This window comes from Poecilia reticulata, chromosome 11 (assembly GCF_904066995.2).
Source record: "Poecilia reticulata chromosome 11, P_reticulata-male-v2, whole genome shotgun sequence".
NCBI lineage: Eukaryota > Metazoa > Chordata > Actinopteri > Cyprinodontiformes > Poeciliidae > Poecilia > Poecilia reticulata.
This window is the reverse complement of record NC_088840.1, coordinates 22,923,306-22,947,710: the sequence shown is the minus strand read 5'-3', so window position 1 is coordinate 22,947,710 and position 24,405 is coordinate 22,923,306. Positions and strand designations below refer to the sequence as shown.

At 37.6% G+C, this 24,405-nt stretch overlaps 1 protein-coding gene and 1 pseudogene across 2 annotated transcripts; both read left to right on the top strand.

Moving 5' to 3' along the window:
* The first annotated feature begins 1 nt into the window (after position 1).
* Positions 2-15,052, top strand: LOC103472638 (uncharacterized). The gene is made up of 8 exons (XM_081612839.1): positions 2-1,444; positions 3,640-6,196; positions 6,801-6,918; positions 7,855-8,092; positions 9,381-9,489; positions 10,245-12,689; positions 13,902-14,019; positions 14,812-15,052. The coding sequence occupies exons 2-8, from the start codon at positions 3,709-3,711 to the stop codon at positions 15,050-15,052; spliced, it is 5,757 nt and encodes a 1,918-aa protein (XP_081468965.1). The 5' UTR covers positions 2-1,444; positions 3,640-3,708.
* A 2,072-nt stretch (positions 15,053-17,124) lies between these two features.
* Positions 17,125-24,288, top strand: LOC145553719 (toll-like receptor 2 type-1; annotated as a pseudogene). The gene is made up of 4 exons (XR_014089755.1): positions 17,125-17,696; positions 18,249-20,760; positions 21,608-21,725; positions 22,809-24,288. The product of XR_014089755.1 is annotated as a toll-like receptor 2 type-1 (transcript).
* The last annotated feature ends 117 nt before the right edge of the window (positions 24,289-24,405 follow it).

Below are 24,405 nucleotides of genomic sequence, written 5' to 3'. Positions count from 1 at the left end.
GGAAGTCAGAGAGTGTAGTCCCATTGAGAAGCTTTAAATAAAGATCTCTAAAAAGAGAAATCTTAAAACTGCATAGCTACTGTATATTGACCCTTTGCAACTACGTCACTCAATGAGGCGCCATGATGGACTTCCAAGTGAGGGACGGGAGTATTGAGCAAAGAGACTGAAATTGTTTTCATAAGTTGTTTTTGCCAGTTTATTCGTGGCTTCTTCTTGTTCAATCAAACTAAATTGTCTTTGAACGTAACACACCTGGTTGGGGCTCATAAACGGCACATTTACAAAAGATGAAAACAGCTAGCTAGCTTAGAAACCGACTCGTACCTCCTCCTTCCTGATGTGTTGATCAAATTACCGACTGTGCCTGAATTCACATCGCATGATTTATATCAAGATGTCATAAACAGCGTTTCACCTCACACCGGAGGAGCCTTTAAAACATACAGAAGACGAGATGCTAACCAGTTTTTTCCATACATGCTAGGCTACATGACGGCGGCACTGTCTCCATGGTTACCAACGGTTAGACGCGTACTTACTCCATAATGCGATATTTTATATCTTTCTAATTACACTTACTTTTAACGTTAATCTTCTTACCTTGTGAAAAGCGTTCGCTGCAAATCCGCGGTTACACCGAGGACTGATTTTAACTAACGGCCGCGCAGCATCCTGTGACCATTTTTAAAGCGAAATCAACTAAATAAAAGCGATTTTTGATTACTGCCTGTTGTTTACAGGCTTTAAATTAACGCATTGGTTGTTTTGACGTCTGTCATGGCGGTGTTCTGAAGAGCATGACGTCATGTGGAATGGGTCAATAACTTTAAACTCGCAACCTGTAAGCATGGAACTGTTTATGTTATAAGACAAACATGTTCAGTGTTCAGTCCAACATCTGGAATTATGAAGATAAATGCAAATAGTCTAAAAAAAAAATATCAGTTTATCCAAAGTTCAATTTTAGGATGTTATTAAGTTTGTATGAATAGCTGAAGGAGGTTTGAATTGTCATTCATGAGTCACATTCAGGCAAAAGGGGAACAAATAACACAAAGAACCACTGACATTTTGTGAAAAGCTCCATGTATTGGATTTACATCTCATTTTATGCTTCTTTTTTCTTTTTAGTTTATTGAACTTTTGTTACTATTCTTCACAAATGTGTATCTTACGTGTTTAAAAAAACAAATAAAGAATCTCACTGGTGCTTTACCCTGATGTATGTAAAGGTTGAGTCTGTGCAACAATTAAACACTTCTTTCTTAATGCGTTTAAAAAAATCTCAGTGAAGACAACACAACAGTGGAGGGTCATGAGGGTTGTATCTTCCTATTTTCCATATTGAGTAACTGAAGTCGGCTGGTGTCTTTCAGAGAAATAAGGAGGAAGTCTAGCAACGCAAACATTTTACGCTTCGCTTGACACAAGTGCCTTCACTGTGAGTATCAGAAACTTTATTGATTCAATCAGTGACTGGAAATTCCTGCATTTAAGGAAAATTTTGTTGGTTAAAAGTTGCACCTATTCTGTGAGAAAGAACACTTTATGTGTAATTGTTTCTAAGCTAATGCAGGAAAAAATAGTGATTACATAATATGTTGCAAGTTAAATAATGCCCATTCCCAACAAACTAAAAATGTAAAATAAAACTTTATTGTGAGATGATACTTAGATTAAGAAGTTAGTGAAGTATTCCAGTATAGTTTTTACAAAAAATAGCATACTTGGGTAAACTTTGACTTGGTTGTTTACGTTTTTGTGCTCGCTGTTTTGTTCAGCTGTAGTTGTTTTATCCCATTCTCATGAAATACATCTTAAAGTTTTGTTCAAAGTTTCTGTCACTTATGCCAAAATCATCATGTTTATGACTGGAGCATATAAAATGATAAAAAAAAAAACATAATTCAAAACACAAAAAGTTTTGGTGATATGCATTTTTATCAGCTTGACTACTGTGAGGGACCAAACTCAAACGAGGACAAACATTTGTTCAAAGTAGAAAAAGTTTCAATTTTATTTCTTCAAAAAATTGACAAAACATTCAGATTTAAAGCAAGAATAAATCAAAGAATAAATAACAAATTTGGATCCAAATTAACTGAGGTGGGGCTGCACAGTGGCGCAGTTGGTAGAGATGTTGCCTTGCAGCAAGAAGGTTCTGGGTTCGATTCCCGGCCCTGGTCTTTCTGCATGGAGTTTGCATGTTCTCCCTGTGCATGGTGGGTTTTCTCCGGGTACTCCGGTTTCCTCCCACAGTCCAAAAACATGACTGTCAGGTTAATTTGCCTCTCCAAATTGACCCTAGGTGTGAGTGTTGTGTGTCTCTGTGTTGCCCTGTGACAGACTGGCGACCTGTCCAGGGTGACCCCACCTCTCGCCCGGTACGCCAGCTGGAGATGGGCACCAGCAACCCTCCCGACCCCACTGAGGGACAAGGGTGTATAGAAAATGGATGGATGGATTAACTGAGGTCAACTGAACTCTAACTGAACACATCAAAATCTGACCTGACAAACAAAGAACAAAGGCTGGAGTAACCTAAATCTACCACATGATGGAGGTCTGACCAAACAAAACAACAAAAATACAAAATTAACTTTAACTTAGCACAAACAATAAGTGAATATTTGAGTGACAAAATTAAATTAAAAAAACAACTTGAAGTCTCCCCCTTCAGTCTTTCAAGAATTTGTAGCTGGTTCCTATACGTGGCAGCTCAAATAAAAACACAAGTATAAATGAACCATTCATACAGACAATAACTAAAGTGTGCACCCATTAGAAAATATATGTCTAAATGAAATAACTAACTTAAACAAACTATACTAATAAATAAATAAATACTAACACGATGTGGTGGTAGGAGCATCCACCACAACTACAAACATTTAGAACAAACTAAGTAGATTTTTATGAAAAGATTATCTGTAAATCATTGTTGAACATAAATGTAGAATTTAAATAATGTAAGAAAAGCATTAATTTTCAAAATTTTGCAGCGTCAATGTTGATTTATTTTCTTGGTGAAGAAACATCTCTTATACTTGGCAAAAAGAACGAAAGATAAATAACTTTTTTTTCTATAACAATCAGCAAAATTACTGAATGACTACACCCAGTTCTGCTTTTAGTAAAAGTTTTAAAATGTCTGGTCCAGTTTGCTCAGCAACTCCTCTAACCCTGAAAACATATTGCTATTAAAAGAAATAGCAATATGCAGAGTGTGACAAATGTTGTAAATCTGATAAAAAAAGAAGAAATGAAACAAACACCGTCATTCATTCCTTTTTTTGGATATTGCTTCAACTATTTGTTTTTATCTCTCCCCAAATTTGTTTCTTAGCCCGTCCTACAGCTCAGCAGGCATTTTCTGTGACTTTGTTGATCGGTTTTCTGCCTTGATAAACTTCTAGTTCAACTGAATTTCGCACAGGAGAAACAAATTGTTGAAGCATCTCAAAGATTACCAGTAGAAACCAGATGCATCATGGGAAAGGGTGGGAATATTTTTGTCAAATATGTTCAAATTGATCACTTTTTTGTCTGAAAACGTGATATTTTCTAAAGTTTTCAAAAATAAATCTTTGTCATCAACTAAGGAAGTTGCACTAAGTAATTTTTCTCTGTTTTCAGGTTTTCTGCAGACAACCATCATGGAACAACACTGATAAAAAAGAAAAAAAAAACTAACCTAAAATAAGCATGGCTGCAAGAGGAAGTGTGCATTTTCATTTCACTTGCAAACTTCTCTGCCTCTTGCTTCATATCAATCTTTCGCTGCATTACTCATTGAAAAACTGCACAAAGGAAAGTTCCTCTGCTGAAGTTTCTCTAGACTGTGCAAACAGGAAGCTTGTGATCATCCCTGACGACATCCTGAAAGATGCCGTTTCAGTAAAACTTGGACACAATTTCATTCAGAGAGTTAACCAAAGAGATTTTTGTGGCATGTCACAGATGAAAATCCTGCATCTTGAGTACAATCAAATCGTTCAGGTGGATGATGGCTCTTTCACCGATCTGGTGTCACTGAAAGCTCTCAACATGAGGAAAAACAAACTCACCAACCTGACGAGCAACATCTTCCAGGGCCTGTCCAACCTCACCGTGCTCGACCTCTCTGAGAACCTCATCCAGTTCATCCATGACTCTGCGTTTTGGGTTCTGACCAGCTTAGAGACTGTCTATTTCCAGGAGAATTTGCTCCAACAAATTGTTGACGTTCAGCCCATCTTGCAACTACCACATATTCACACCGTCGACCTTAATTACAATAAATTCTACTCTTTTGAAACAAGAGATCTCCATCTAAACTTTTCTTCAGGTGTTAAAGAGTTGTCTGTTCATAGTCAACACCTCATAAAATTTGGCATCACAACACCAATATTTCCTCATCTCCATAAATTAGCCGTTTCTATGTCTTTGCAAACCAGCTCACGATGGGATTTACCAGACAAACCGTTACTAAAGAACGTGACACACTTGTGTCTTGAAATGCTTCCACTTTCCAATGAGGAGATTCAAAAAGTCCTGCAGACTTTCTACTCACTTCATCACCTAAAACTATATTTTACATACATCCGGTTTCGGGATGGACTGTTGGCTATTGCCTGCAAAATACCAACACTGAGAAAGCTGGATTTGTCTGAAATCGATTTCAGTATTTATACTCTCAAACTTGCACAATGCTCTCAGCTCACAGATCTTGATCTCTCCCTTTGTGTAATAAGTGAACTTCCAGAAGGATCAATGGACTCAATGAGGCAAATGAGGTTTTTCAACGTGAGCTACAACAGGCTAAAAAAGATCCCGCATGACATTAGGAGCCTCTCCTCCCTTGAGATCTTGATTATGAATGATAACATCATTTCCCACTTCGGCTGTGAGGATTTTGTGAACACAACGCATCTTACAGAACTACACCTAAATGGTAACAGAATTGCCAAAGTGCAAAGATGCGTCATGGAAAGTCTTACTAACCTAAAGTTTTTAAATTTGAGCGGCAATTTGCTCGTGACGTTCAGAGCCTCCACCAAAGTTGGCCTGCAGAAGCTTGAGATCTTGGATTTAAGTCAAAACTTTATAAAATTTCTCAATAATTATGATTTCCGAGGCTTACCTTCCCTGAAACATTTGAATGTAACATCATATTTTATGATCTATCTAAAATATTATACATTTTTGGGACTAAAGAGCCTGAAATCGTTTTCTGGATCATTTCCACTATATTTTGTAAATTTGAGAACTTTGCCACAGTTGGAAAAGATTCAAGTCAACTTCAAATTCAATGGCCCTTTCAAAACTCCTTATTTAAAAACCTATGAAGACTCCATCAAGGTGAAATATTTAAAAAGTGTCTCGATGGCCTGCAGCTACAATCACCAGGGTCTGATCTACTACCTGCAAGAAGGAATCCTTCGTAACATGAAGCATCTGGAATATTTTAAAGCTGAGAATATATATTTGAGTGCTCCATATTCAAACACGTTTCAGTCCAACCAGAAGCTGAGGAGTCTGACGTTTACGAAGACGGATTTGTCAGAGTTACAACCTGAACTGTTTCTTCCAATCCCAAACCTGGAGAGTCTCGATCTCTCCGAGTCTCAGCTGAAGTCTTTGGATTTCCTGGTACACGCTAATCTTCCGGCACTCAGATATCTGAACCTGACCGGCAACGAGTTGAATGTGATTAACAAGACAGTTTTCCAGTCTCTACCGTCTCTAACGTTCTTGGACCTGGACAAAAATCCATTCACCTGCGAGTGCTCAAACGCAGATTTCATCCAGTGGGTAAAGAGCAACACGCAGACCCAGGTGGTAAACGCTCATCAGTACGTTTGCTCCTTTCCTGTGTCCAGACGGGGGAGCTTGTTGCTGGACTTTAATTTCCGGTCCTGTTTGGATGATGGCGGGTTTCTCTGCTTCGTTTCCAGCTCTTGTCTGGTTGTTCTGACTCTCCTCTCATCCTTCGTCTACCACTTCCTGAGGTGGCATCTCACCTACACCTTCCACCTCCTCCTGGCCTTTCTCTATAACAGCAGGAAGGGGAGGAAACGAGACCTTCACCAGTTTGACGCCTTTGTGTCGTATAACGTCCAGGATGAGGGCTGGGTTTACAGAGAGATGCTTCCTGTACTGGAGGGACAGCAGGGCTGGAGACTCTGCCTGCACCACAGGGACTTCCAACCAGGTGAACTCTGCTTTTATCTGGGCTTTTTAAATCATTTTTCACAGTGCTGATCGAGTCAAGACATATAGTTTTATGGATGTAGTTTTTCTCCGATGGTTTTCTCAAGAAAAACTAATTTCCTGATGGTTTTTCCAAGATAGCGAGTTACTTTCCTGTTTTCTGCATAATCTTTTTCCCAATAGTTTGCTCAAGATAACAAGTTAATTTACCATTTTAAAGATACTGTATTCCGATCATTTTCTCGAGATAAATTAATTAGCTCTTTTCAACATTTTTCTCAAGGTTTTTTTTCCCCCGAAACAATGAGTTAACTTCTCATTTTGCACATATATTTTATTCCGACGGTTTTCGCAGAATAAGTTAATTTCCTCAAGTTTTTTTGTTCATGATCTAATTTACTTAGCTGTAACAGACTATTTTACTGCTGTACTGGGCTTAATAAATGGAAGATTAAGCCTGAATGACTCATTTAATCAGCATAAAAAACATGGAATAGTTTTATCATTATCTGTGTTTTGTTAGACCAAGTATTTCATCGTTTATTTTTGATTCAGATTTTAAACTGTTGCTGTTTTTATCGTAACCCTCTCATATCATATCACAGGTAAACCAATCATAGAGAACATCACTGACGCCATCTACGGCAGCAGGAAGACCATCTGTGTGATCAGCCGCAGCTACCTGCAGAGCGAATGGTGCTCCAGAGAGATCCAGATGGCCAGGTGGGGGCGCTGTCTTTAAACAGTTAATCTCAAGAATAAAGCTCTTTTAAATTTAAATATATCAGCTGTCGTAGTAAAGCAAAATTTTATCTATTTCATCCATTTTATTATTCAGAATGTTTATTATGTGAAGCTTATGAATTTTTATTGACCTATAGGGTGCGCTGTCTCTCGATAAATCATTTTATCTTTTAACAAAATATAACTTTTTACTCTATAAAACATTATCACTGACAAACATTTGATATTTTCCAACAAACAACAAATATATCCAACTGGGACATTTTTTTTATGTATTTCTTACTTTTTAAAGTTGATTAAGAGAAACAAAGTGTAACAAAATGACTTTTCAGGTACATTAAACCAATATTATTAAAATAACTCGAGTTGGCAAGAGAAACGCTGTATGAGGATGATGGTAAAGAAGTAAAACATAAATCTCCAAAGATGTTTAAGAACATAAAAGTTTCATGTAATCCTATTGCAACAATTTGTCTTGGTGGACAGAACACAAACAAAGCCAAAAATGTAGCATGAACCAGGATTCGCTGATGCTACAAAAACAAACACGAGAAGAAAAGCTTGTTGGTTTTTCTCCTTTCTTCTATATTATTCTGTCCATACAGACATGAAAAAACATATAGAAAATATAACTTGCACACAGTTTAGCTAAATGTGTTCTTCCTACTCTCACATGAATGCAAAAGGCCTGTATGCTGCTCAGTGTATAAATAGATTGATAAAATAAGGTGTTGCAAAGTGTAATATTCTGTTTTATATCAGAAATACTAATTAGTTTGATTTGAAATCCCTTCAGATTTATGTCTTAGATGAAATGTTTAGATAAAATTAAGCTAATGTTCTTGGAAAGTGTTCTGCAACTACAAGTCAGTGTTTGATAGCTCTACTGTTTTTCTTTTGTCTGATTTCTTGCAGCTTTCGCCTGTTTGATGAGAAGAAGGATGTTCTGATCCTGCTGTTTCTGGAGGAGATTCCTTCTCGTCATCTGTCTCCATATTACCGCATGAGGAAGCTGGTGAAGAAGCGCACCTACCTGAGCTGGCCCCAGGCTGCACAACATCCGGGAGTTTTCTGGCAGAACGTCCAGAGAGCTCTGCAGGCAGGGGGCGCTGTCGCTGAAAACACCGACCCGCTGACCGGACCAGCAGGACGATGAGAGACGTCACAGATCACTAAGAAATAAAAGATAAATCAGGAATACATGCAAATCCTGATCTGTGAAACCATCACATTATTTCTTTTTATAATAATTTAAATGCTTAAAAAAAAACTGAAAATTTCTCAATGAACCTTTATTTCTTGTAAAATACGATTAAAAATCACATCACTAAACATGCCAACCGTGTATCAGTGAGTTAAATTCATTCATGAACTCATAAAACAGAAGAACAAACTGAAATATCAGAAGAAAACTGATGTGTGTTTCTATTATTCATTTTATTTTTTAGTGATGTGAATCTTCACTGTAAAACCTTTGAGCTGCACTTAGTTGTGTCTTCTATCTTCTGCTCTAAAAGTCAAGTAAATTTTTCCAGTTTATATTTTGAGTTTGTGAAAAATAAGTTGTGTTAACTTTTTATTAATTTTGTCAAAACTCTTAAGAGTTGAATAAACAAGAGTTAGCTCTTTAAAAACAGAGAGAAAAAAGACAGGCGTAAGAACTATTTCCCAGAATGCTTAGCGGCAGGTTTGTGCATCCTGAGATGGACGTGTGTTAGATTGATCTGAGTCTTGTGTTTTATTAAGTCAAATGTTCATTTTTAATGTCCTGATCACACTAAATGTTTTAATATTCATTGGGATGTTTTAATAAAATTCATCATCAGATCAGAAATGTTGTTCATGCCACTTAAAATTTAAATCATTCTAAAGTAAAATAAGTATTTATTTTAACTTGATATTGTGAGTAAAATCATAGAGAAATGTGGCTCTTTAATTACGTGAGGGCAGATTTTTTTCTTGCATATTAAGAAATAATTATTTGGTTTAAATTGCAGCATTAAGTTAAAACTCACAATTCAAGATTAATTAAGTTAAAAAAACAAAGTTTAGACAACTTGTTTCTTGTTAAATCGACTTCATGAACTTTAATTTCAGAGTTAAAACCAAAACAACTTGAATTGAATTTTCACGGCAGCAGGTGGATTTTCATTTTCAATTTAAACCACCTTCACTAAGTTTTACAGTGTTGCTGGATGAGCTTGTCTTCTTTCCTCTGTCCACTAGGTGTCACTGTCGTACAGCTTCTAACGGACTCCACATTTCTGCAGCTCAGGTAGTTATTGTGCGTTTATCAAACAAAAACATTATTACTCCTATTTAGTATAATAAGTGCTCATCATCAACCTGCTTTAATGCCAGATTACAACATCTCTACTTCTTATTAACTAAATTTACCAAACATTTGATGCATTAAAACTAAAGTACTAAAATGCTGTTAGAGGAAGACATTGAACAGTACATGTAGGGAGAGCGTAGCTTCCTTTTTGTTGGTGTTAAGACGTGAAGCAAGTCGTCGGTTCAGACATTTACAGCATTGGGCATCAAACTGTGAGTACTAAAATTTGTTCTTAGCCTAACTTTATGCAACATTAAAGCATCTAATTTTGGTTTTCATTTGGTATACCAAAAGCTGTTTGGGTATATGTATAGCAGGCTAGGCTTTTAGGAACCAATGGCTTTATTTCAGCAGTTTCAAGAACAATAAATCAGTCAATTGGAAAAAAAACAGTCAACACCAATGAAACGTTGACTGAACCTCTCAGGTGAAATGTGAAAGGTCACTTAACTGAACCTGAACTGAAAATAAGTGCATGCATGTCAATCCCTGGACCTCCTTAATGCGTAATATTTATGCGTTATTACATTAATAATGCATAAATTACATTACATTTGATGCTGGTTATGTGATAATTGTTGTTATGCTTACTTTTTATTTTTTTGATACATGTAGAGATGAAATTCTCATTATGCATCAGTAGAAGACTCTTTAAAGAATACATATACAAGATATTTTAGTTTTATTTGTTTATTAAAGTACTTTACTGACTTCCTCTTATGCAGACATTCGCTCCTGGTCTATAGTTATGTGACCATTAACACTACCAACATTAAATTGATATTGCTTAGAGTATACAACCTTTTATTTTGTTTTATAACTTCAATTATCAGCCAAAAGCCAAAAAAAAAAAACACTTTTAGACCTTCAAAAAGTTAGAAAAATGTCTGACACCAATTGTTGCTTATGGGATTAAATGGGTGATCCTAACCAAGTGTTATTCTTCCACTGCATTTTTCTTTTGCAGGTGATGATCTTCAAATAAACATGGCCTCTATAAATACTTTATCTTTATACTTTATTCTTAATCTTTTCTTTCTGCTGCTTCCTGTTAACCCTTTGCTTGCGTTTTCATTGAAAAACTGTACGATACTTTACAAGGAGAACATCTCTGCTGATGTTTCTGTGGACTGCAGAAGCATGAACTTTGTGACTGTCCCTGATTACATCCCTAAAAATACTTCGTCAATACAACTTGGAGACAATCAGCTCCTAAGTATTTACAGAAAAGACTTTTATGGCATGTCAAAGCTGATTAACCTGAATTTAACAGTGAATAAAATTGCTTACGTTGAACCAGGGTCATTTTTTGACTTGGTTTTATTGGAGACACTTGATATGGGAAATAACAAACTTACCAGTCTGACAGTCAACATGTTTGAAGGCTTGTCCAACCTCACAGTTCTGGTCCTCAGCAGAAACAAGATCCAGCATATTCATGAATCTGCCTTCCAGTCTTTGACCAGCTTACAAACTCTTGATATCGCCAATGTTCAACTTAAGAAAGTTGCAGAAATTCTACCAGTCTTCCATCTCCCGCAATTACTTACACTTAACTTAAAATACATCAGATTTACTACTTTTGACACCAAAGATCTCCCTTTGAATCTCTCCTTGAGCCTTAAAGTGTTGGAAATTTCTAATTCTAATTTGAAAATCTTGAGCATCATAGGGCCAATTTCCCCTTATCTCCAGACAGTAGACGTTTTAGTCACAGATAGTGTAAAATGGGTGTTATTTGACAAAAGCTTACTGAAGAACATAACAAGCTTGGATGTTGCCATAGCATCAGATTCCTTTGACGTAATCCATAAAGTTTTGGAAAGTCTTGAAAGACTGAGAGATATAAAGTTTGAATGTGTGGATAACTGGATTGAAAAGGGTCTGCTACCTGCAGTCTGCAAAATACAAACACTCAAGAAGCTTACTATTTCCGAAAGCCATTTTTACAATTTTACTACTGACCTTGCATCGTGCGCCCAGCTCAGAGAACTTAACCTGGAAAATACTTTCATGAATAAACTGTCAAAAGGTTCAATGCAATCAATGACACAACTGCAATTCTTAAACCTGGGTTACAACTTCCTCACCAAAGTTCCAGATGACATAAGCAGCCTCTCTACTCTTGAGATCCTGATTATGAGTGCAAATGACATCTCTGGGTTGAAATGCGGTGATTTTTCCAACACCACGGGCCTGAAAGAACTTTACTTGAACATTAACCGCATAACCCAACTGGAGAGGTGTATTACTGAAAACCTCGTCAATCTAAAGGTTTTGGATATGAGTACCAATAAGCTGATGACATTCGGAGATTCTTTCAAAATTTCCCTGCAGAAACTTGAGGCCTTAGATATCAGCCATAACCCCATAAGGTATCTCGAGAAAGATGTTTTTCAACATTTAAAGTCTCTCAAAGAACTGAAAGTGGAAACCTATCATTTTGTAGACGTACCTTATTTCAGTGGCTTAGAGAACATTGAAAATTTAACAATCTACTTACATACAGACAGGACTTTCCAAAGTCTTCAATCAAACAATGATAAACCCTTTAGTGACGCTAACACAATGAAGCAGCTAACTCTAATCGGAAGCAGCAATACCCAATGGGTGCCCTTTAATACAATTAGGGAAATGCTCAGAGCTTATGGAGATTTGGGAACCGTCACGGTTTTGAATATCTCTATAAATTACTACGAAGTGGAAACATTTGAACTGAACCTCCAGCTAAACAGTCTGACCTTATCATCAACGGATTTGTCACACGTAAGCTCTAAATTCTTCCTACCACTCCCAAACCTGCAGCACCTGGATCTCTCCAAGTCTAAACTCAGGTCTTTGGATTTTCTGGTCCAGGCCAACCTTTCTGCTCTCAGATATCTGAACCTAACTGACAATGAGATCAGCGTTATTAACGAGACAGTCTTCCAGTCTCTACCCTCTCTGAGGTTCTTGGCTCTAGACAACAACCCGTTCTCATGCGAGTGCTCAAACGCAGGCTTCATCCACTGGGTAGTGACCAACCCCCAAACCCAGGTGGTAAACGCTCATCAGTATAAATGTTTCTTTCCTGTGGACAAACAAGAAGCCTTGTTACTAGAATTTGATGTGCAGTCATGTCGAGACGATGGCAGCTTTCTATACTTCATTTCCAGCTCTTGTCTGGTTGCTCTGACTCTCCTCTCATCCTTCGTCTACCACTTCCTGAGGTGGCATCTCACCTACACCTTCCACCTCTTCTGGGCCTTTCTCTATGACAGCAGGAAGGGGAGAAAGAAAGACCCTCATCGGTTTGATGCCTTTGTGTCCTATAACGTCCGTGATGAGGGCTGGGTTTACAGAGAGATGCTTCCAGTGTTGGAGGGAGAGCAGGGCTGGAGACTCTGCCTGCACCACAGAGACTTCCAACCAGGTAAACTCTGTATTGACGCTTTGCACGTGACGTCACGCTCTCCATAACTCCGCCCCTCCGCCATGGCGGACGTCAAAACAACCAACGCGGTCCTTTAAAGCTGGTCTAAAGACAGACATCTGTAACCTAACATCGCTTCTATTTAGTTGATTTCATATTAAAAATGGTCACAGGTTGCTGCGCTGTCGGCTGCACAAACAGGCAGGGATAGAAACCAAACTTGTCATTTTGTTGTTTAACCATTAATGAGGAAAGAAGCGGCAGCGATGGAAAGTAGCCGTTAACAGTGACTGTCAGCCCTCCGTGTTACTGCGGATTTGCAGAGAACACTTTTTACAAGGTAAGAAGATTAACGTTCATCTACTTTAAATGTAGATGAAAGACATCAAATACCACATTATGGAAAAGGTTTGCGTCTAACCGTTGGTAACCATGGAGATAACGCCGCACCGTCATGTAGCCTAGCATGTATGAAAAAACTGGTGAGCATCTCGTCTTTTGTCTGTTTTTAAGGCTCCTCTGGTGTGAGGAGAAACGCTGTTTATGACATAGTGATGTAAATCATGTGGTGTGAATTCAAAGTCTGTAATTTGATCAACAACTCAGGAGGGAGGGAGGAGGTATGGGTTATAAGCTAGTTATTTCCAACTTTTGTCAGTATCGCCATCTTTGAGCTCCAACCAGGAGCGTTACGTTCACAGACAAATTAGTTTGACTCGAACAAGAAGACGTCATGAATAAACGGGCAAAAACAACTTTGGAAAACAATTTCAGTCGCTCTATTCAATTCTCCCATCCCTCACTTCAGACATCCATCATGGCGCCTCAAATGGCCCCCTATGGGGGTATCAATGACGTTCAGGTCGGATGAATACAACCTGATTGTACAGATTCCGGACATATGTGAAAAGATCAGATACATATCGGATATCAGGCCTGGTTCGTATTCGAAAAAATCCGATCTGTGTTGTTCAGCCTGTCATGAAAAGATCAGATACAGGTCGCCTTAAGGCAGTCGGAACTGTCGGAACAGTCGGAACTGGGTCACTTCAGGCTGCAATGTGAACGCAGCATTAAGTGACAAATATCTTTTATAAAAGTTACATACTGCAGCTTTAAACACAACCATTTTCTCATTTACATTTTGGTATTCTTTTCATTTCCTACCTTGAAAAACTCCAATCAAATAACAACTAATGCGTCTGTAAACAGGTAAACCCATCATAGAGAACATCACTGACGCCATTTACGGCAGCAGGAAGACCATCTGTGTGATCAGCCGCAGCTACCTGCAGAGCGAATGGTGCTCCAGAGAGATCCAGATGGCCAGGTGGGGGCGCTGTCTTTCTGAATATTGAAAGCATAACAATTCTGTCTTCCAGAAAAGATTATAGAATTTTTGAGAGAGCAACATGAGAGAAAAACGTGAAAAAATTGTTACGTTTTATGGAGTTATTTATGGATTATGCCAAATTGTAAATGTCTGCAACAGACAGGTACAGACAAAAATATGTGGTGCACCATTTCATGATTTTGCGTGATCACATTTCTACAGCTGCAGTTCACTGGCAACACCTACAGGCTGTAATGGAAAACCTAAGATGTGTTTTTTGGGAGAAGTTTCAGCCAAATTATTGTCATTTTAGCTTGAATTTAAATTTATCTTTCTGTTTCCACTACTGCCACCTGCTGACACAACGTAGGTATTACAGTACTTTTCATTGTTATTGGGCCAGATGAAGTAATAGTCTGAGCAAAGCAGCAGTGTTCCTCGTCAGACACAAACAAGATGAATAAAATGTAATACTATTCGAATCAAATCTAATTTTAGTTTTATAGCACAGTTCAGCAACAAGGCAGTTCAAAGTTCTTCACATCACATAAAACAACCTACAATTTTGTTGATTACATTTTTACAGTACATTTTCCCAAATACTGTCCAACATCAAAATGTTGGTTAGTGTTTCATTCATGTTTCAAAATCAAGTCTACAGTCTGATTTTTAGTCTAGACTTAAAGGCACTCAGTGTTTCGGCTGTTTTACCATTTTATGGAAGTTTGTTCAAGAAGAACTGGGAGGTCTGGAAGGTTGATTATTATGTTTTTCTTTTTTGTTTTGCAGTTTTCGCCTGTTTGATGAGAAGAAAGATGTTCTGATTCTGCTGTTTCTGGAGGAGATCCCCTCCTACCATCTGTCTCCATATTACCGCATGAGGAAGCTGGTGAAGAAGCGCACCTACCTGAGCTGGCCTCAGGCTGCACAACATCCGGGAGTTTTCTGGCAGAACGTCCAGAGAGCTCTGCAAACAGGGGGCGCACTCGCTGAAAACACGGACCCGCTGACCGGACCGGCTGGAATTTGAGAAATGTACAATGGCTGTTAATGTAACTTAAATATTAAGAACAAAAATTCAAATCAAATTATACAATCACAATACACATCATATCATCATAACATTTAAAAGCAAAAATGGAGAACAGCTGACATTATTTCTTCTTCATACCACAAATAACAGTCAGATCAAAGCATGAATTAATGTACATATTGGCTGTAAGCAGAGGGTCGAGCATTTTTCTTAATGTTTATGGCATCATTGTTTTTCCTTTTTCCAGGGTGGATCACTCCATTTCTTGCTATTGTTAACCTAATATTTTACATCAGGTTTGTGGTGTATCTTCATTTCTTCTAATATATAGTGACCATTGCTCCTCACAGTGAAAGAATGAATGGCTTACATCACATGTGCCAAACTCAAGGCCCGCGGGCCAAATCCGGCTCGCCATAGTTTTTTGTGTGGCCCTCCGGACTCTTAATCAACACATAATTGGAACCATCAAGATAACAGCGTGCTTAAATATGATTTTATCAATCAATTTAGTTTTTCTTTGTTTACTGCCAAATTGCATCAATTAGTTCCTCCAATTTCTTGTGAGTTATCATGAAAATCAACGTAAAATAAAGAAATACCTGCATTTTTTCACGTTGTGAGTTTATTGGAAATTTTCCGGGAAATCGGTGAAAAACATTGGATCTAAGTGACGGCTTACTCCCACCTACAGGTGGCACTGTTTCTTACTTCCACTGAAGAGATGCCTCACTTGATGCTAGATGCATAATCATACGGCAAGTAATGTTACCATCATACATAGAAGTGCAAATGTTTCTAAACTATTACCACAAACACTTTTCTTCTGCAAAAGAAAAATCACAAAACTCACGAAATCCTCGAGGGATTGAAAAGATGTTCAATATTATTTAATTTGAAGAATGTATTCATATTTTAACAGTTTAACGGGTTTCATCAATACATTCTGGCACAACTGGCCCTTTAAGAGCATTCATGATCTTGTCTTGAAAATTAGTTTGACCCCCCTGGTTCACATAATTATTACTTTAAGCTTCTATTGACAGTTTTAATGTTTTTGCAATAACTTTTTATATTTTTGGCTTGTATTTAGTACAATTTTCCATTAATTTTCTAATAGCAAACAGAGCAATAAATAAAAAAAGCAATGAATGGTCTTTGCAATGTAAATGTGTTCAAGAAGTTGTTGCTAAAAAGGATGCTGCAGGCAGAATTAAAATTTGTACTGCTTTTTTACTCAGTTCCTTAAATAAAAGGAGGAAGAATGAATATGTAAATAAAACTGGTGTGTGGTGTTTGTTGCCCAGTGCTCATCCTTCTTTAAGTCTGAAATAAATGTAAATAAATGACAAAAATTAAAAAGAAACAGCTTTGAAAATGACAGAATTGGAAAATTTGTACTGCAGTATCAAATGTTTCAGAAATTTAATTACGGTGAATTCCTGGGAGACACCAGACGTGAAATTTCCTCTCTTCTAAATTTTCTAGTCAACTATTCAGTGGTTTTAGTTGCATTTCCATTACAAATGTGTGCAAAACTTTGACAATATCCCGATAACGTCAAAAAATATGTCAAATATAAAAAAAATTCCCAGGTGGAAACATAAAATTACATTTATTTCAGGCTGCACTTAGCCGCCTGTCATGTTGCAGCAGTTGAATCCAAATGCAGAAGAGGCTGAAGGTAGTAGTTAGTTATTTTAATGAAAAAGATAATAAACTTACAATGAGAGGGATGGCATAGTGATGCAAGTAGAAGCAAACGCTAACAGGGGAGATGGAAAAACATAAATCGAACCATAAAAAAGGATAACTAAAGTCTAGCAATAAATATTGAAGATGATCTAACTAAAACAACTAAGAACAGACTGAAATAATTAAAAAAAATACAGAAAAATATCAAATGATCAAAGGGTTTTTATGAACGCAGAAAATCATAAAAACAACCCAAGAACCTGACAGTGCCACTGTGTTAACAACACCTCTATACTATATCCTATATTTAACTTTGTTTCAACATCGTCATTCACACTGATAACTAAACATAGGTTCATCTTGAAATACTGTCCACAGTGAGTTGGTCGGGCTGCACACAGCTGCACACTGCACAGTGGCGCAGTTGGTAGAGCTGTTGCCTTGCAGCAAGAAGGTTCTGGGTTCGATTCCCGGCCTGGGGTCTTTCTGCATGGAGTTTGCATGTTCTCCCTGTGCATGCGTGGGTTTTCTCCGGGTACTCCGGTTTCCTCCCACAGTCCAAAAACATGACTGTCAGGTTAATTGGCCTCTCCAAATTGCCCCTAGGTGTGAGTGTGTGTGTGCATGGTTGTGTGTCCTGTGAGTCTCTGTGTTGCTCTGCGACAGACTGGCGACCTGTCCAGGGTGACCCCACCTCTCGCCCGGTACGCTAGCTGGAAATAGGCACCAGCACCTCCTGACCCCACTGAGGGACAAGGGTGTAAGAAGATGGATGAGTTGGTCTTCATTTGAGGGTTTCAGCGAAGGAATAGAAGTTAAACAGAGTGAGCATACGATAAGACTTGTGGTTTCCTGTTTTTGTATTTAAAGAACCGAGACATGACCCAAAACTAAAAAAGAAAAACCTTCAGTGCCAGTTCAGAATAATGCAACGCAGACATCAGATGTGAGTACCAGAAACAGCTACTCTTCTTTTCATTATCAACAATAACAATCGCCATTTAGACGGAAAATTAATAGATGAGATTGTTCTTCTTGTTAAGAGAGTATACCCAAGCTGGAGATGACCTTAAGTAAAAACAAACAACAAAAACTGTTAATTGAGTAAAATGTCTGGATTATCTACCCACTAGTTTTAACTAAACAAGTAAATTTAACCAAAAATTCACCAGATGCAGATACACGCCTGCAGATTTTGTTAAAGTTTCAAAAGTTTTTATCGACAAAACCTGATTTAGAATTTTTTATATTTTTGCCTGATGTTATTTTTTGTTACTGATATAAATTATTGTCTTTTTAGTCCTTGAAAAACCAAAATTTCCATAGAACTTTATATTTTAGTCTGGATGATTGGGTAATAATTGATAATTTGATCAGTAACTCAGTACTTGAGTAGAATTTTTACCAAATATTTTTATTTTTACCTGAGTGAAATTATGTTGAAGTAGTGCTACTCTACCCATCTCTGAGCTTACATTTGTGTGACTTTTGCATGCAGGTAATTATTCTTGAATGACATTGTCAGCCACCTCAAACTAAAAAAATGGCTGCTGCTAGACCTCCGTCTTCATGCTTCGTTCTGCGGATTCTCCTTCTTGTTGTTTATTTCAATCTTTCACTTCCTTACGTACTGAAAACATGCACCATACGTTACGAGGAGAATCCCTCCGCTGGCGTGGCTTTGGACTGTGCGAACAGGAAAATCGAAAATGTCCCCAAAGACATCCCCAAAGACGCCGTTTCACTGAACCTGAACAACAACTGGATGCAGAAAATTAATGAAGGAGATTTTTCTGGCATGTCAAAGTTGAGAATTCTGGATTTAACATCAAATCAAATTTCTCAAGTGGATGAAGGGTCTTTTATCGATCTGATGTTTCTACAAACTCTCTGCATGGGAAATAACAAACTTAATGTCCTGATGAGCAACGTGTTTCAGGGTCTGTCTAACCTTACGGTGCTTTTTCTCAACAACAACGGTATTCAGGTCATTCATACAACAGCTTTCCAGTTCCTCACTAGCTTACAAATTCTAGATTTAGGAAACAACAGGCTTCGACAGATCACCGACATTCAGCCCATTCTACAGTTACCTCAAATCATGATGCTTGGACTTAAATGCAACGGGTTTTCATCCTTTGAGACCAAAGACCTGCTGCTGAATCAGTCGTCAAATCTCAAAGAGTTGGATATTTCTGGTGATTCCCTGACAATTTTCAGCATCTCTACACCCGTCTTTCCTTACCTCCAGAAAATAGAGATCTCTATGTGTTTTTGTTACAAAGACCTGCAATGGGAAATCCCTGACAAACAGTTACTTGGGAACATATCGTATTTATATCTCGGGAGATCTATTCTTTCTTTCGAAGGGATCACAAAAGTCCTGGAGAGTCTTGACTCTTTACGCCATCTAAGACTAGAAGCCCTGAAGATGCATGTTTACGAAGGACTGCTATCCACAATTTGCAAAATACCAACACTGAAGAAGCTGGATTTGTTTAACAGTCATATCAAGAATTTGCCTGTTAAACTTGCACTCTGTTCTCAACTCACAGAGCTTGACATGAGAAAAAGTGATGTAGACGAACTGCCTCAAGGGTCACTGGGGTCAATGAAGCATCTCCGATCGCTAAACGTTTGTGACAATCAGCTAACCCAAGTTCCACATGATGCGAGAAGTCTCCGTTCCCTCGAGATCTTTAACCTGAATTACAATTACATATTAGAGTTGACCTGTGAGGACTTTGTGAACACAACACAACTGAGAGAGCTTTACCTGAAGAGAAATCGCATTAGCCAAGTGGATTACTGTGTTTTTCTAAATCTTGAAAACCTAAAGCTTTTGGATCTGAGTTTTAATCAACTGATGACATTTGAAAACAACATTTTCTTGCCAAAGCTTGAAATTTTAAACATAAACCACAATGAAATAGCTTTCTTAAAAATACTTGATTTTCTTGGTTTCCAATCCCTGAAACAGTTGGATCTAGGAACAGCTTTCTTTGATGGGATGACACAAAGATCATTTCATGAAGACAATAAGAATTATATTTCATCTCGTGACAGAATATGGGAATTAAAGCTCTTGGAAAATTTAACAATAGAACTGAATCCTGAAAACCTTTTCAGCAGTCTTCAAACAAACTATTCTAGAGATATCGTGGTCTTTAAATCAATGAAAAGATACACAGCGATCTGCAACATTTTTTGCTTTCCACATCAACTAGCAGATATACACAGGTCTATGAGATATTTGGAGAATTTTACAGCTGTCAACGTCTTTATTGAAGCTCCTACTGTAGACATGTTTTGGTTCAATCCCGATCTCAAGAGTGTGACATTCATAGAGACTGATTTTTCAGACGCGGGTCCAGAACTCTTCCTTCCAATCCCAAACCTGCACAGTCTTGAGCTTTCCAAATGCAACATCAGCTCTTTAGATTTTCTGGTGAAGGCCAACCTTACAGCACTCAGATTCCTGAAACTGACTGACAATGAACTTTCTATAATTAATGACACTGTGCTCAAGTCTTTCCCATCTCTAACGTACTTGGACCTGGACAACAACCCGTTCACCTGTAACTGCTCAAACGCACACTTTATCCAATGGGTGAAGAACAACAAGCAGACACAGGTGGTAAACGCTCATCAATATAAATGTTCCTCATCTGTGGATAAACGAGAAAGTTTGTTACTAGAATTTGACGTTCATTTGTGCTGGGACGATGGCAGATTTTTCTACTTCATTTCCAGCACTTGTCTGGTTGTTCTGACTCTTCTCACATCGTTCATCTATAACTTCCTATGGTGGCATCTCACCTACACCTTCCACCTCTTCCTGGCCTATTTCTATGATAGTCAGAGAAGGAAAAAGGAAGTTCTTCATCAGTTTGATGCCTTCGTGTCCTATAACGTCCACGATGAGGGCTGGGTTTACAGAGAGATGCTCCCAGTGTTGGAGGGACAGCAGGGCTGGAGACTCTGCCTGCACCACAGAGACTTCCAACCAGGTAAATAAAGTCTTTTAACTTGTTATTTTCATCACGATACTGTTGAATGACTGATGTGGTGGATTGAGAAATTTTGGTGAAATTTTTAATAATAATTTTCTTTAATCTGGACATTTTTATGAAAAATTCAAATTTTTCTACTTCCATTTGGATCTCTACTGCTTTTAAAAACCTCCCAGCTTGGTTTCAGCTGTAAGTTAATGTTTTTTTAGTGTGTGGAAAATTACTAGTTTCAAAACTCTTCGGAATGTAAGGTCAGAAATCAGCAGGCTCTGGCCTTCACCTAGTGATCCCAGAGAAGTCCACCCCGTTACCTAGAAACCCCAGGGAAAGCCCAGCCCATAAAGACTTCTTCATGTTCATAACAGATGTTATGTCATGTTTATGACAGTGTCATGTCAGTCTTATGCACACCCCTTCAAATAAAGTGTTACCGAAATTTTTTTGTTTCAATTTAATAGCGCCCTTTAGAAAATAAAAATGTTTTTTTTATTTTTCATCCAAGTTAACGTTCTTGGTGGTTGTTGTGATATTTTCCTTGCAAAGCACAAATAATTTTAAAAAAACAATATGCATTAAGTATAACTCTTTCAACAGGAAATTAACTTATATGCCGGTATGTCATAAATTCATTATATTATCAGAGGAAGGTCCTAATGACAATAACATCAAAAAGCAATCAATTTATTGTTTTCACTTGTCAATTTGTGTGTTGTTTTATAGTTTGCTGACTTATAAAACAAGTTTATCAATCCTCTTTGTGTTTGCTAATATTCTGTTTGTTTCTTATTTTCTTTAATCAGAAGTGGCAAAACATACACTTAATGCACCACATGTGTGTCCACAGGTAAACCCATCATAGAGAACATCACTGACGCCATTTACGGCAGCAGGAAGACCATCTGTGTGATCAGCCGCAGCTACCTGCAGAGCGAATGGTGCTCCAGAGAGATCCAGATGGCCAGGTGGGGGCGCTGTCTCTTTTTATAAACAACAAGAATATAACTCTATGGATCAATAACATCACCAACTAAATAAATCCAGCTTTTCAAACTGTAATGTGAGAACTTAATAGAAGAGGATACAAGATGTTTTTAACATATGTGAAACAATCTGTGGGCACCTCAGTGATAAACCATTCAAAATTAAAAATAATGCATTTTTTGCTAATTAAATACTCTAAATGAGTCCAAAGTTTTTGTTCCAGGGACCAAAACCGGCAAATTTAAACGACTTGTGGGCCACAAAAATCATTAAATAATAAATGAAAGAATTTGTTTGTGATTTTCCCTCTTTAGTTTCACCTACTCAATAATAAGCAAAACTTTAATAAAATCTATAAATCCTTAAGATCCAAAACATTAAAACGGCTTTGGACTGCTGCCATTATTAAAAGAAAAACATAATTTCAAAATATGAGGAGTCCTCAGTTGATTTCTGGTTTGTTGACCACATTTTTACACTTCTCAGAGGGCCGATCAAAATCATTTCAAGAGCCACAAATGGCCCCTAGACCACACTTTGGAAACCCCTGCTTTAAATGGTTTCATGTCTTCATTGTGGCAATTAGGGTTTACAGCTCATGAAAATCGAACATATATATATATATATATATATATATATATATATATATATATAGAGAGAGAGAGAGAGAGAGAGAGAGAGAGAGAGAGAGAGATAGATAGATAGATAGATAGATAGATAGATAGATAGATAGATTGATTGATTGAAGTGCAGCCTCTGATCAATGACTGAAGTGCAATAAATCCTTTGTAATTTTTATTTTTCTTATAGCCTCTTCTTTTTCAAAACTCTGTCTTAACAAAAACTTATCAAATTTGTAATAATGTTTGCACTCGTTTTTCATCAAATAAGCAATAATTCATAACCAGACATTGTCACTGAACCACTCTTGTTCACATTTAGGCAATAATATTGACCTTTAAGATTAAAAGTGCACTAATTACACTGAATGGATTAAAGCTATAACTAATCACTATTCACAAATATTGGCAAATTATATCTCTCTTTCACCTGACTTTTTTTAGCTTTCGCCTGTTTGATGAGAAGAAGGATGTTCTGGTCCTGCTGTTTTTAGAAAACATTCCTTCTCGTCACCTGTCTCCATATTACCACATGAGGAAGCTGGTGAAGAAACGCACCTACCTGAGCTGGCCTCAGGCTGCACAACATCCAGAGGTTTTCTGGCAGAACGTCCAGAGAGCTCTGCAGGCAGGGGGCGCCGTCGCTGAAAACACGGACCGCTGACTGGACCAGCAGGACGATGAGGAAATGTAAAACGTCGTAAGATCACAGTTGAGATTAACCATAGATTAACTTTATTTGCGGGTGTTAAAGGGGCAATATGATGTAAGATAAATCTTTTGTGCTTCACATCATTTTATGTTTTCAAAAACATACCTGGAGTTTTGTCTCCAGGTATGCATGCGTAAAAAAAATCCTTTAATCTCCATGGCAACCATTCAGCTCTGCAAAATGCCTGGGTGGACCTGGCTCCGCCTTCAAGGCGCAGCTCCTCCTTGGAGCTTCTTGAGACTCTCCAACTCAGCTCCTTCAGACTTCTTTTTTTCTTTATTCACCAATTATTGCACACAGAACAAACATTGGTGTGTGCAAAATAACCAGATAAGAGAACAAATAACGGCAACAAAAATAAACGAAACAAAAAGAACGTATGCATTAAGATGGATACAGCTCCTTCAGACCAGCCAGCAGCTTTCTGACTGATCTAATGGAGAAACGGTATGGCTGATGGTTTGGCATAAATGTAAATAAATGTCCAACCCACAACACTGTCCTTCAAACATATGTACAACTGCCGTAGCATTACATAGTTAAGTAAGAGCTTGCAAGACAAAGTTGTTAGATTTGCAAATCAATGTTTTTCTTCATGTGTGATTATGAAGCATAACTTTGCACTGCCATCATGAAAAACCTCCAGGCGCTGTCTTCCAATGTGCAACAAGTTAGCCTTTGCTCATAGTTCACAGTTTTTTCAGATCTTTTGCAAAGAATAGCCGAGTGTTGCCATCAGAGGAACTGAAAGCTGTTACTTGTCCCCACTTTTTTTTTTACTTTGCAGATATAATTAGGCTGTGATGCATTTCTGTGCAAACTGGAAGTCACACATCTCATCAGCTTTCTGAAATGTTCCTCTTTCTGATTGTGAGGAGGATTTCTACTGAAGTTAAACGCATTAAATTTAAGAGAGAAAAGGAGCTCGGACTCAACCTGACAGCAGACCTGGAAAAAATGATAGTTTTTTCTCATGCAAACGCTGTAGATCTTTGAAACTTTAGAGTACTATTAAGTTGACATGGGGAATGACAACATATAATGCGACTTTAAGCACAATTTACTACTGATTTGTTTTTATTTTCTGTGCCATCTGTTCAGTTCTATCTAGTGTTTTTTTTAAATGTCTTCTTCTCATTATGTAATTTTAACTTTGTCTTATTTTACTACTTTATTCTTTTGTTTAAAATAAAATCTTAAATTTTCTTACACAAATAACATCATGTAATAACTTACATGATTATGGACTGCTGAGTTCTTATTAGTAAGCTACACAAGTTGGTTGGTGACAAAGTGCTGTATTCAAAAATATTATTGGAATTTTCCAAT

Coding starts and splice junctions, on each gene's coding strand:
- LOC103472638 (XM_081612839.1), top strand. CDS start 3,709: ATGGCTGCAAGAGGAAGTGTGCATTTTCATTTCACTTGCAAACTTCTC. Junction 6,919..7,854: donor AGAGAGATCCAGATGGCCAG/GTGGGGGCGCTG, acceptor GATTTCTTGCAG/CTTTCGCCTGTTTGATGAGA. Junction 12,690..13,901: donor CCACAGAGACTTCCAACCAG/GTAAACTCTGTA, acceptor GTCTGTAAACAG/GTAAACCCATCATAGAGAAC.